The following is a 13,562-nucleotide window of genomic DNA, read 5'->3' as shown; positions in this document are numbered from 1 at the left end:
AATAATACAATTTTCATTACAACATCCTGAAAATATAAATAGATGTCAAGCATCGAAATTGTCTTGGGACGGGAGTCTAATATGAGGCTTATGGAGGCTGTTCTGAAAAGTCACAAAAGCAGTGGCAGAATCGAAGGCTGGACCTGGCTGGCTAATTAAAATCACCTTCTGTCACACAGGCTTGCCGGGGCACTTGGTACTGCAGCCAGTGGTGTCAGTAAAATCTCCTGGTAGGAAAAGACACCAGGCTGGATGTATAACTTAGATGCATCTTCCACCTCTTTCCTGGAAGGAAACCTCCCTCACTAACACCACTGCTCCATTCAAACAAACAATCCATCGCTGCCCTGGATGCTGAGCTATTTATACTGTCGGCGCTATAGTTCTTCTCAAGAAATGATGAATTTCCTCTCCAGGACTATAGCTTATGTCGCGCACCAAGGACAAACATGTTTTTCACTTATTACTCCGATGCTATTTTCTTTCTCCTTATTGTTTCCTATTTTCTATTTTCTAACATTCCCTCTATGCTTTCTGCGGTCTCTGGAATGTCAACAAAACAATACAATGTTCATTTCACCATTACTGAGGAAGCAGCTTCAAGGATGATCATAAAGATCTGTTTGTACATGGAAATCGCAAACTGAGACCAGCTTGAAGCAGGGAGGAAGATGTTTACATGTCACATAGAGCCGGGGCATGGAGAGACCAGTTAATGCAAACATTTGGTGACACAAAATACTTTATTCATTTTCTCTTTTGGGTTCTATTTGTGGAAAAGGATATTAAATGTGGGTACCCGTGGCCAATGTGCTCAAAAGCTTGAGTTCAGACTTGAGAGCATTTGGTTTAATTTATTTTTGGTTTAAGCACATTTAAACTGAATACAAACCATCCATTAAACACTTATGTACATCTTTGGAGCCCGCCAGCAAAGCATGCAGATAAATGCTCACCACTGTATTTGAATATTAAAAGTATTTGAGAATACTTTTATCTCTAGAACTTATGTTTTGGGAATTTGATGTTTAGTATGTTGCTGTTGCCTCTCCAGTTCTTTCTACATTTCTGCATTTTTGTATTTTTCAGGATAATGTTAAAATAGTCATAAGTTTCTATAGTGTCTGAGGATGGAATATAATAATGCACCATTTTAGATGAAGAGGGATGTTTAAAATGTGACCATTTCTATTTTCCATCAAATTCAGCACTTCCTCGCTAAATTCATTATTTGAATGATGATCTACAGGATGGTTTTGGGGAAGGCATTTACAACATTACTTAGCGTCCTTTGCTCCTTGATTCAGCTACTAGTTACATCCATTCTATTATTCGAAACTGCAATTAAGGGTAAGAAGCAAACATCAGGAATTTGCTTTGCATCTTTGTACCAGACTTTCTATCTAAAGGCTGCAACTTTTATGAGCTAGGTATCTTTTTCTGAAGTGATGCAAAGCTTCATGCTACTGCAGGATCAATGTTACAGACAATGATGGTGAAAAACAGAAACTTCAGGTTACTGAAGTGTCTGGAGAGATGGTGGACCTTCCCTATGGAGTGCTTTTTCTTTTTCTCTTTTTTTTTTTTCTGAAAACTTAGAAATATAAACAGGCAATTTTCCAAATGAAAATATTTAGGACTACCTGAACCTTTTGGAAAATATACATTTATATAGATACAAAGAAATGATTTAATAAGCTTTTGGTAAAATGAAGGGATATGATAGCTGAATTCATTCCATCTGTATCCCATCACTAATTTGGGTAAAATTTTTAAAATCTCTAAGATTCAGCAGAAAATATTTAAGTTAAATTCTAAAAAGACCTGACTAAGGTCAGACAAGAACACCTAAGTTAGAAAACCTTCCCTCCTAGAAATCGATCACAAAGTTGAGGGGATATGATTTGTGACACGGGTTGCAGATTTTAAAAATCTACTACATTCTGGGCTTCCCTGGTGGAGCGGCGGTTGCGCGTCCGCCTGCCGATGCAGGGGAACCGGGTTCGCGCCCCGGTCTGGGAGGATCCCACATGCCGCGGAGCGGCTGGGCCCGTGGGCCGTGGCCGCTGAGCCTGCGCGTCCGGAGCCTGTGCTCCGCGGCGGGAGAGGCCACAACAGTGAGAGGCCCGCATGCCACAAAAAAAAAAAAAAAAAAAAAAAAAAAATCTACTACATTCTTATAGAGATTATATATATATATATATTTTTAAGATTTTTTAAAATTTTATGTGTTTATTTATTTTTGGCTGCGTTGGGTCTTGCGGTTGTGGCTCGCGGGCTCTAGAGCGCAGGCTCAGCAGTTGTGGTGCACGGGCGCGGTTGCTCTGCAGCACGTGGGATCTTCCTGGACCAGGGACGGCACCTGTGTCCCCTGCATTGGCAGGCGGATTCTTATCCACTGTGCCACCAAGGAAATCCGGGATTATATATATTTTTTAAAAAAATCGTAAACCTCTAACTGAAGTAGCTATTAAGTAATCCATTGTGTAAAGCAATTACTCTAAGTCATCACACTCTAATGACGTCACTTCTTGCAGGACAGAAGGTAAGTTTAGAGACTAGTCATCTTGCACACCAGTATGTGAGCACCAAATTGTAGGTACTGACTTCAGAGTCATTGTTATATTAGAACAAGGGTTGAACACACCGAGCACATGCTGTCTATATCAGTGTTTTTCAGACGTTTAAAATTGCAGACCACAAATACGTATGTGTGCGTGTATATGTATACACCCACACATATATATTTACGTACATCCTACAGGATGTCTTACGACACACATTTACATGTATCCGAAAGGAATTTTTCAGGAACTCTGATATATTCCATTCAATATCCTTTTCTTTTCATCCAGGTCTAGAGCCATTACACTGATTCCCTTACTGGCTAAAGGGTTTAAGTCCACACTTGGGAATCCCTGGCCCTCATGACACATTGCTCTCTGTAGGTCTTTTAACTCATGAAATATTATTGTCAGCCATGAAGGAGCAAACAGAATAGACAGAGACAAGGTAAAGTCACACTTGAATCCTGGGGCAGAGTCAGCCTTAGAAAAAAGGGGCAGCTCCCTTCAGAGTTTGGCTTAGAGTTGCCAGAGAAGGCCCTGCCTTCTGAATATATGATCTTCCCTGCGCCCTGCCTTGCTGCTCACAATTAAACCATCAGAGACTCATTCATCCTTGAAAAGTTAGATTTCAAGATCGCAAGCTCAAAATCTATGCTTTTTTTTTTTTTTGCAGAAATTTTGTTCTCAGGGATTAGCTGACCCCCAGCAGAGAGAATGGCAGGATGTGGTAGGGGTACTGGTGCGGGGTGGGAAAAGCCATGTGCATCAGAAAGAGGAAAGACGGAGGAGCGGATGGGGTGGGAGCATGCTCAGGACAAAATTTTACGCTCACACCTTGGCCTGCAGGATGGATCTCTTCTTCAAAAGCCAAAAAAAAAAAAAAAAAAAAAAGGAAATAACTGAGAAACAAAGGAAAAATGATCTGGGAACGTCTGGATTCTAATTTCAGAAGAATGTTTAAGGTGAAGGAGCTTGATGAGGGCGTTCATTTCACCATGGATTCTCTTTACTACTGAATGCTGATGATATATTTCAGGCATGTAAAGGTCTAACCTTCTGATTTGGAGATCGAAGTTAATGCTTATGTTTGTTTTCTCAAGTCGTGGAACTGCAAATCGGAGGCCCAGAGAAGACTAAAAAAAAAAAACAAGACACTAATTTTATTACATGGGAGGAACCTTATACACAGCATAGAAATCTTTTTAAGTCATCCCTGCAAATCCCCACCCTAGACTGCTGTCCCTTTTTCTGCTTCTACCTTGGGGTAGCTGAGACTTCGGGGCCCAGGCGATGTGAGTCCCTACACATTGTGGTTCCCTCTCTTCATTTATCCTATCAACTCTTTTCCTGCCACCTTCTTTATGTGCTAAATTAAAAACAACCTAAATATATGAGAAGAGATTGATTTAGAAAACTGTGATAATTCTGTTTGATGGACATTTATGTCATCATTGAAGTTACATCTGTGAAGCCTATGCCATGTGGAAAATGCTTCTAATGTAACTATGGTCAAAAAAGAAAAAAGGTTGCAAAGTTGTATGTGCCATGGTTTCACCTATGGTTTTAAAATGCTACCAGTGAAAAAATTACTGTACAGGAGTGAGGGTGTCTTGTAAGAAAATATACCAGGATAATATGCTGCAGTTAAGGTTGTGAGTGTACGGATTATTTTTTCCACCTTTCTTTCTTTTGCAAAGTTTTAAAACTGTTCTTAATACTTTTATAGTTTGAAAACAGCTTTTTAAAAACCTGGAGAAAAGTGAATCCAATGCTAATATAAATAAGGAAGTAAAAATAATAGCTAAGACATGTAATTATATTACTTAGGCTCTCATGCACCGTACTAAGCCTTATATGCAATGTCTCATGTAATCACAACATCCACACTACGAGGTATACTGTGAATGCTGACATTTTACAGTCCAGCAGCAATCTGAGGATTAGGGAGATTAAGTGCCTTGTTCCAGGTGCAGAGCAAATAAACTCTAGATTTGGAACTGAAATCGCTACAAGCCAACTCTAGAACCTGGAACTCACAGCCAGTACACTATGAGAAGCAAACCAGCAATCAAACTCGTGTTATTATGAACCAGTAATAATAAACCATCATTTTTATCATAAATCATCATTTCACTAGCCCTTACCGAATGAGCTGCAAGCCAGGTACTGCCCTGGTGGCTTTACATATACCATATCACTGCATTGCTCCAAACATTCCTACAAACAGGTATTCTCCCATCTCAGTGTGACTTGCCCAAGGTATCACTGCTGATCAATGGAGAAACTGGGATAATAATTAGGGTGTGCCTAATTATTAAGCCTATACATCCTTCTGCCCCAGCCAGGATGAATTCCTTTATAATTCCAAATGTGCAATTTTCTGTCCGACCTCTGGGGCTTTGCACATGCTCTTCTCTCTTCTTTAGAAACTTTTAAAGTCTTTTCCTGCTTTTTCTGCTTGCAGAACTCCTACTCATGCATCAAAACTCAGGACAAGGGATCCTCCTGCAATACACCCTCCAAGCCCACAGGCCAGGTCAGGCAGAAATGTTCTCTTTATTCTCTGTCTCCTTTGCTACTCACCCATGACTCAACCTATGATATTGCTAAATTTTAAGTTTCTTATGGAATGGGGATTGTACATTTTCATCTCAATTTTATCAGACTCTAGTTTAGCACCAGGCATATAGAAGGGGTGTAATTAAAAATGGTGAAAAAGAGTGTGCCCTTGTTTGCACACTTCCAGTGATGGGGAGCTTACTGTATTGTGGGGAGGCCTGTTTAATGTTAGTCTTTTATTATTCAGCACGAGATGAGGATACCCTAAAGGTGTGACAATTTCATACTGATAAGAGACATATGTTAACTAGAACCAAAAGCCAGATCTCTGGGCATTGATTCTAAAGAGCCTTTGTTGAGCCACTATTTTTTTTATTATTATCCTACTAGAGAGACTTTGTGAATTTTTACAAATCTTATCGGTATATAAATATTTTACATTACTAAAGCTATTATATGAAAATGATGTTACTACTTACAAATCAGAAGTAAGCTTCTGAATACAACCTTGAATGCTTTGTTAAAATAAAAAGTCACTTGAAAACTACTTTTTAAAAAATATCAGGACTGGGATAATTAATCCTGGCAATTTGTGATGCTTTTTAATAGTTAGGACTACTTTTACTTTTGGAATTTTACTACAACCCATTAAGAGTATTCTTTTAGAAGTGCAAAATGAAGAAGTAAATAAATCAAAGCATTTTATAACAAAACAGAATGCAATAAAATTTGATGTGTTTAAGGACATTCAAGGCTGAGATAAGAAAGCTATTAGGTTTCTTCTACTATAGACCTCAGAGATAAACGAATACAAACAATTTACTTCCTTGACTTCTGAAGATTATTTGCTGGTAAAATGGATTGACATCTTTTCACAAAAACACATTTGTGGCTAAGACCACACTGCCATTTTTACCCTCCACTTTGAACAACACTGGTGTCCAGTTTTTGTTCCAAGATTATCCTTAGTTATTGATGACCTTAGATGATCTCTGGTCTGGATTTAACACTTTTAATACTGAAACAGGAATGAGTGCCTGGTCACCTATAGATGCTAACACCATTACCACCATGTCAATTCATTTCTGTCTGGCCTTAGGTAGACCTTTTCCTATCAAATTGGGTGGCTGAGTTTTTCTTGAAAACTAGCCAAAGGATTTATTAGCTTCTAGATGAAAGGACTCTAATGAAAAATGTTCTAATATCTCAGCTTAGACATCCCATTCTGTCTTTCATGGCTCTGTTGAAAAATCTCATCTGTTATTCATTAGTTTTTATCCAATTTTTGCAGACCTGCTAGAACGTGGGCTTTTTGTTGAGGCCTGGTTCGAATCCTGGTTCTGTTCTTCATTATGTGAGACTTTGGGTAACTCATTTGATTTCTCTGAGTCTCAGTTTCCTCATCCATCACACGGGAGAAATACCTGACTCATAGGATTGTTGATAGTTATGAAAATTAAATGAGATAACACACACTAAACACCCAGTGATGGAATGATAACACAGAGGTCAATCAATACATGTTGGTTAATAAAAGTCTATTATAAACATTTATCTTTCATTTAAATATTTACTTTTTTGACCCAAGAAGTGAGTTTGCTAGACGACAGCTTGGCATATCTTTTAAATACCCAGGATGAACGGAATGATAATCAATTTAGAATATAAAAAGGCAAACATATTATTTTAGCACAATATCCTAGATTATAAACTGGGAATAGTTGTTACTGGATAGAAAGTTTCAAAGGCTCAAATAAATATGAGAAACACTGGGCTAGAAGGTTTCCTTACTGCAGAACTTCTCAGCACCTTTAAAATGAAATAGGCACCTGAATGTCCCAGGGGAGGATATGATTCTCGGCAGTGACTATAGGGCTCCCCTTTTTTTTTTTTTTTTTTTTTTTACGCGGTACGCGGGCCTCTCACTGTTGTGGCCTCTCCCGTTGCGGAGCACAGGCTCCGGACGCGCAGGCGCAGCGGCCACGGCTCACGGGCCCAGCCGCTCCGCGGCACGTGGGATCCTCCCGGACCGGGGCACGAACCCGCGTCCCCCGCATCGGCAGGCGGACTCTCAACCACTGCGCCACCAGGGAAGCCCAGCCCCCCTAGGGCTCCTTTTTAAAGGCTTGCCTCAAAGGATTAACACTCTGGAAGACGCTTTGGGAAGCTGTTCTAATACAAACCTACACGCTTTGGGAAGCTGTTCTAATACAAACCTACACACACGTTTCCAGGAAGGTTTTTTCAGACAGGCCATTTCATTATCAATGAATCATAAGCATCTAATTTAAAACAGAGGAATAGAGGGCTTCCCTGGTGGCTCAGTGGTTGAGAGTCCGCCTGCCGATGCAGGGGACGCGGGTTCGAGCCCCGGTCCGGGAGGATCCCACGTGCCGCGGAGCGGCTGGGCCCGTGAGCCGTGGCCGCTGAGCCTGCGCGTCCGGAGCCTGTGCTCCACAACGGGAGGGGCCACAACGGTGAGAGCCCCGCGTACCAAAAAAAAAAAAACAAACAGAGGAATACATATGTTTAATTTGTAACAATTACGTAGTATTTGCAGATTTCAGGGTTTTTTTTCCTGATTTATGACTCCATAAAATAATGATTTCTACTGTGCTATTTATTACAAGGAGTTACTCTGTGTATACTTAAACTGCAATGGCATAAAATGAATTTATTGACCACAAGTAATTCTGAATGGGAAGTTCCTAAATCTGGAAACAAAGAAAGAAAAAGAAGACTCCTTATTCTTTCATAAGCCTGTTACAGATCATGACTGATGCTTTCTTTTTTCTTGCTATAAACAATTTTCTGCATTATTCTTTATCAAGTAAAGATGCATGGAAAATACATACCTGGTAAAGCTGTTTTCAAACCTGGATTGTGGTAATATTTTAACAGGAAAACACTGAATGATATTCACATGGGAGGTATATCTAAAGTAAAAGTTTAATCATCTTTGCTAAAATTCTTAATTCTGTTATTTCTTAAATCCTTTACATTGTAGTTCTTGGATTCAAAGAAAAAATTTGTAGTGAAATTCAAAGAAAAAATACTCGAGAAAAACATCTGTAGTAAAAAAAATAGTTTTTAGAGATTTGTTGAGACTGAAGACATGTAAGACTGATGTCAAAGAAAAGGCATATGAAAGCATTCATCATTTTGTGTATTTTAGCTTAGATTGTCCACTCAGTGTGGGTTGTGATTAAAAATCCCACCACCCTGGGAATTTCCTGCCTAATTGGTTTTAGTTGCCAGGTGCTAAATTGCTGAGTGCTAATGGAGCGGGGGGGGGGGGGGGGGGCTTTCCACTAGTTCTCTTTAAAATTCAATTAGACAGAAATCAGTTAAGTGCATCTGGTTTTCTCTTACGTTTGTTCCAGCCATCATAGGGTTCCCAAGGTCACACACCACCATTCGGGTGACATTGTCCATCTTGTACTCACAGCTCAGTGGTCGCAATGCCTGCAACGGGAAAGAACACCAGTGTGGAGTCAGGGGCAGAATAAACGACATCCTGTCGCAAAAGCAATGCTGTGGGCCAGGCAGCTTCTCTTGATTTCAAACACCTGTGTGAGTGTCTGAGCCCAAGGGTTCATGTGTGACCATCAACTCAGAAGAGAAGCTTGTGAGAAAAGACCAAAGTTTAATTTTAAGAAGAAACGTGTTGGATGGGTAAACACATTTGTTGTGTTTCATTGAGGAAGAAAATGCTTAGTAGAATATATATATATATGTGTATGTGTGTGTATATATGTATACACACACACACACATATATATCTCATATATATATTTTTTTCTTTCTTTTTTTTTTTTTGGCTGCTCTGCGTGGCATGTGGAATCTTAGTTCCCTGACCAGGGATTGAACCCGCACCCCCTGCAGTGGAAGCGCTGAGTCTTAACCACTGGACCGCCAGGGAAGTCCCTGAAAATGCTTAGTAGACTATTTATATGAACATTTTTGAAATGATTTGCACTACTGTTCGTGTTCAATTTGGGCCATGAAGATCATGGATAATTAAACATGACTAAACAAATTAATTTTTGCAAACATGAAATGACAGGAAGATGTATATTATAGATTATCCTACAACCCAATGACCATTTGCAAGAGAATTGCTTTGGACACAGATTTCTCCATACCATGGTTCCATTTTGCGATTACACACCCAATCTTAGTTCAATCCTATAAATACGTAAGATGGGAAGAGAACACTTTTTTATGTTTACCCACTGCTTTTCACCTCCCGTCTTGCCCCATATCCTGTTCTGATTAGAATGTATAAAATCTCAAGTTTGAAGAGGCACTTAGAACTATGTGCTGGAGAAGGTCTCAAGGTTACACCCAACGGGCTTATTTTACTTAGCCTAATGTCCTAAGGGTCATCCATGTTGTAGTATGTGGCAGAATTTCCTTCCTTAAGGCTGAATAATATTCCCTTGTATGTGTGTACTGTACATTGTTCGTCTGTTCACCCATTGATGGCCATTTGGGTTGTTTCCACCTCTTGGCTGTTGTGAGTAGTGCTGCTATGAACATGGATGTGCAGATATCAATTGAGATACTGATTTTATTTCCTTTGTATATATACACAGAAGTGGCATTGCTGGATCATATGATAGTTCTTTTTTGAAGTTTTTGAGGATGATGTAATTTTAAAGCGGAAAATTTGGGGAGATTATTGTTTTGCTGATTGTATGAGGTGGTGTTAGTGTATTTCTTATTGGGCCCCAGTTCTTGAAAACTGCTTTGTTTAACTGGTACCAGGAGCATCTGATAGCTCAGGAATAATTTTTGGATTATTGTTCATTCATTTTGGAGATTTCTTTGAGGTTCAAAGAATAATTTTAGGAGATGATCTGGATCTTTAACTGCATTTTTGAGTCCATTGCCAAAGCCTGTTATTTGTACCATAATGGGAATTTAGTACACAAGGGAAAATAAGGGTTATATTTATTGCAGCATTTGTGTTTGTGTTTAAAATATTGTTTATTTTAGCAAGAACAAGATTGTAATTCGACACTGGTTTCAGTTTAGTGGAAAAAACAGATTGTGGTGTTTTGCTTTCTAGTCTTCTGTGCTATGTTTATGTGAAAAACAAATGAAAGGAAAACAGTGAAATCTAGTGGAAAAGGAGTTATTAACCTATGTTTGTGTTATTATAAATGTTCCTGTGTTTAAATTAATGGATCTTTACAGTGGAATATTAAGCCAGAATTACAAAGGATGTGTTATATCTGTGAGTGTTGATCTGGAAAGATAGTCTGTGAAACGTAGACGTAGACATGGAGGTGTGTATGTGTGGGTAGAGAAAATAGTCTGCAAGGATATATAAACTGAGTGGAAAGAATTTAAAGTTGGGCTTCCCTGGTGGCGCAGTGGTTGCGCGTCCGCCTGCCGATGCAGGGGAACCGGGTTCGCGCCCCGGTCTGGGAGGATCCCGCTGAGCCTGCACGTCCGGAGCCTGTGCTCCGCAACGGGAGAGGCCACAACAGAGGGAGGCCCGCATACCACAAAAAAAAAAAAAAAAAAAAAGAATTTAAAGTTATTTCTACGTGGTAGCATTAAAAAAAAAATAAAGTTACACCCGACGGAGGGGAAAGTAAAGGAGGTTTATCTTTGGACTCCTGTCCTCTGCTCACAGCTCTCCCTTGTGTCTTCAGGCTAGAAATCCACATCTGGATCTCCACCCTGAGCCCCTTTCCACCTTTCAAAACCTAATGTCCCTATGGCCCTGGTCTTGCCTTTGGTAATAGCTACATATGTTCATCCATTATTTCACTCTAACTTGTTAACTGCTACTGATATTACCTGTCAGCCTCATTCCCAAAGATAAGCTTGCAAACTGAGGACTTTCACAAAGGACCCCATGAGAGGACCAGGGAAGAGGGTTCCAAATACGAGGACCACTTATCCGTCTGTCAGCTCTATCGAAATTTCATTTAAGGAAGTAATGTGAATTTTCAAGGGTAAGTTTCAGAAACCACCTCCTTTCCATCCTTTGCACATGGTTGAGAAAAACCAAGAGCCAAAACCAAAACAAAGAAAAGGCAAACAAACCCCAGACACCTAAGTCAAGAGCTCTGTGGGTAAATCATACACTTTAAGAAAACAAGCTTAAGCAGGCAGGGGTTTTTTTGTATCTGTTCTCTTCCCAGTGCCTAGAAAAATGTGCAGCACAAAGTAGTAGATGGTGTCAGGAGATACACAGCAAACGTAGCTCCCAATCTTTCCTACAGGGAGCCTGAAATGAAATGGACAAGCACACAGCTGAGTATAAAGCCCTCATCCTGCCATCAGCCATTGAAAGGTCTGTTTTAACTCATGAGAAAGAAATGAAATCTCTGATATTCAGAGGCAGCATTTAAGACCTGGTCTTTCCAAGTCACCCGAGTGACATGTTAGTATCCTAAGGAGGTAAGAAACATATTTTCCAAAAGCTGATAACATTTTTGCTTCTCAAAGGTAGCTTTAGCATGTATTCAAGTTCTGAAGGATCCATAACCAACCCTAATTGTACAGAGATGTTTTGTGTTGGGATTACTAACTCAATCCTGCAAACAGAAAAAAAAGGAACTCAGCAAAAGCTTTCCAAAATACCCACGTGTCCCTTGAATATAATTCAAGGATTTGGTTTCTATAGTAAATATTTTTATCTTATCTGAAGGTTGAAAGTCATATGTACATTTTTTCCCCAGCTTTCTAGAAATAGCTTTTCCACATCAATCAGAGATCTTTTCTCTCCCCAGATTCCCCACCCTTTTTCTTTTTTTAACCTTTATTTCCTCTCTCTGAGTGGGAGAAACAATGATTGTTTTTCTAGATATTTCTAGATTATTTTCCTCAGCTGTTCCTAGGACTATCTTGTTCTCATCCATTTATAGCTCTTAGAGTGTTATTCATTCACTGAAAATATTTACTGTGTACCTGCCACTTACCAGGCACTGATCAAAAAAAACAAACAAACACCCTTGTCCTCCTTAAATGTCCTATTATTATAAGAATCGTAATAAGGAATCACAAGCAATTGTAACAAGCAGTGGAAACACACAATTAGTGCAGTTTGTTAAGTTTCATGAGAGCAGAAGTTCACAGTGATGGAGGAGGACGGGCACATAGAAGTAAACAATCAGAGAAGACATCCTGGAGGAAGCGACATAGCCTCATAGGGGGCCTGGCAGCTCCGTGGTTAAGAAGACGGGCCTGGACCTGACAGCTGAGGCGTCAATCTGCTACGTAACAGCTGTGTAACTTTGGGCGTGTTTCTGAATTTCTCCTTATCTATACGACGGGGATAACGATAGCCTTACCGTTCCTCTATCGGGCTGTTATGAGGACTAGATAAATGGAATAGTTGCAAGAGCACAGAGCAGAGCCCAGCTCACAGCAATTGCTCGGTGAATGTCAGCAGCCTCAATCGTTATTAGGCTGAGGCCCGAAGGGTGAGTAGTAAGAAGTAGTCTGGGGAAAGGGGATGAGAGAGTAGAGTTACAGAGGGAACAGCAGGTGCGGGCTCTCTGTGGCGGGAGGGTGCATAGGTATTACAGAGACAGAAAAGAAATGCCATCCTTCGAGGACTAGGGTGGGAGGTAAAGGAAAGAAGCAAAGACTCGTGATGAAGCTGAGGAGGTCAGCAGGGGTGATGTAATTAAGGGCCTCATAAGTCATCTCAGGGCTTTGTAGGACTTTTATCCTACAAGCAATGGGGAGCTAGTGAGGGTTTTCAGCCAGAGAGTGACAGGGTCAGATTTGTATTTTAGAAAGAGGGCTTCCCAGGGCTTCCCTGGTGGCACAGTGGTTAAGAATCCGCCTGCCAATGCAGGGGACACAGGTTCGAGCCCTGGTCCGGGAAGATCCCACATGCCGCGGAGCAACTAAGCCCGTGCGCCACAACTACTGAGCCTGCGCTCTAGAGCCCGCGAGCCACAACTACTGAAGCCCACGCGCCTAGAGCCCACGCTCCGCAACAAGAGAAGCCACCGCAATGAGAAGCCCGTGCACCACGATGAAGAGTAGCCCCTGCTCACCGCAGCTAGAGAAAGCCCAGCAACGAAGACCCAACATAGCCAAAAAAAGAAAGAAAGAAAGAGGGCTTCCCATGCAGGGAAGGGGCTGGAGGCTGGGAGGTGGGGAGATGAGTTAGGAGACTGGTGTAGCCATCTCGGGAGAAGATCGTGCCAGCCTGGAGGAAGGCAGTGACCGTGGCAGTGAGATGGAGAGGATAGGGTTGGACAGGTGTAGGACTGACTTAGGCTTTAGAAACTGGGTGGAGACTGGTGCGATTCTCTGAGATAGACTAGAGAGAGGAGGGGTGTGGGAAGATGACGTCTAGTTCTGGATGCACTGAGTGTGAGGTAGTTTGAGACACAGGAGTAGAGCATGTATGAGGTCCCTTGAATAGACACATTCATAGGGACAAAATGTGGAACGCTG

General features: G+C 40.8%; 1 protein-coding gene across 3 annotated transcripts in view; it reads right to left on the bottom strand.

The window, feature by feature from the left end:
* ITGA8 (integrin subunit alpha 8) overlaps positions 1 to 13,562 on the bottom strand; it is a 182,598-nt gene that overhangs the window by 59,447 nt on the left and 109,589 nt on the right. For all 3 annotated transcript variants that reach the window (XM_024116380.2, XM_028495241.2, XM_024116382.3), the window contains exons 21-22: positions 8,499 to 8,591; positions 3,621 to 3,700 (exon numbers count right to left, since the gene is read on the bottom strand). In XM_024116380.2, the coding sequence (XP_023972148.1) occupies positions 3,621 to 3,700; positions 8,499 to 8,591 (173 nt within the window). The remainder of the gene's footprint in view (positions 1 to 3,620; positions 3,701 to 8,498; positions 8,592 to 13,562) is intronic.

The sequence above is a fragment of the Physeter macrocephalus genome, chromosome 11, assembly GCF_002837175.3.
Source record: "Physeter macrocephalus isolate SW-GA chromosome 11, ASM283717v5, whole genome shotgun sequence".
Lineage (NCBI taxonomy): Eukaryota > Metazoa > Chordata > Mammalia > Artiodactyla > Physeteridae > Physeter > Physeter macrocephalus.
Note: the sequence above shows the minus strand (reverse complement) of the source record. Positions and strands in the feature narration are given on the sequence as shown.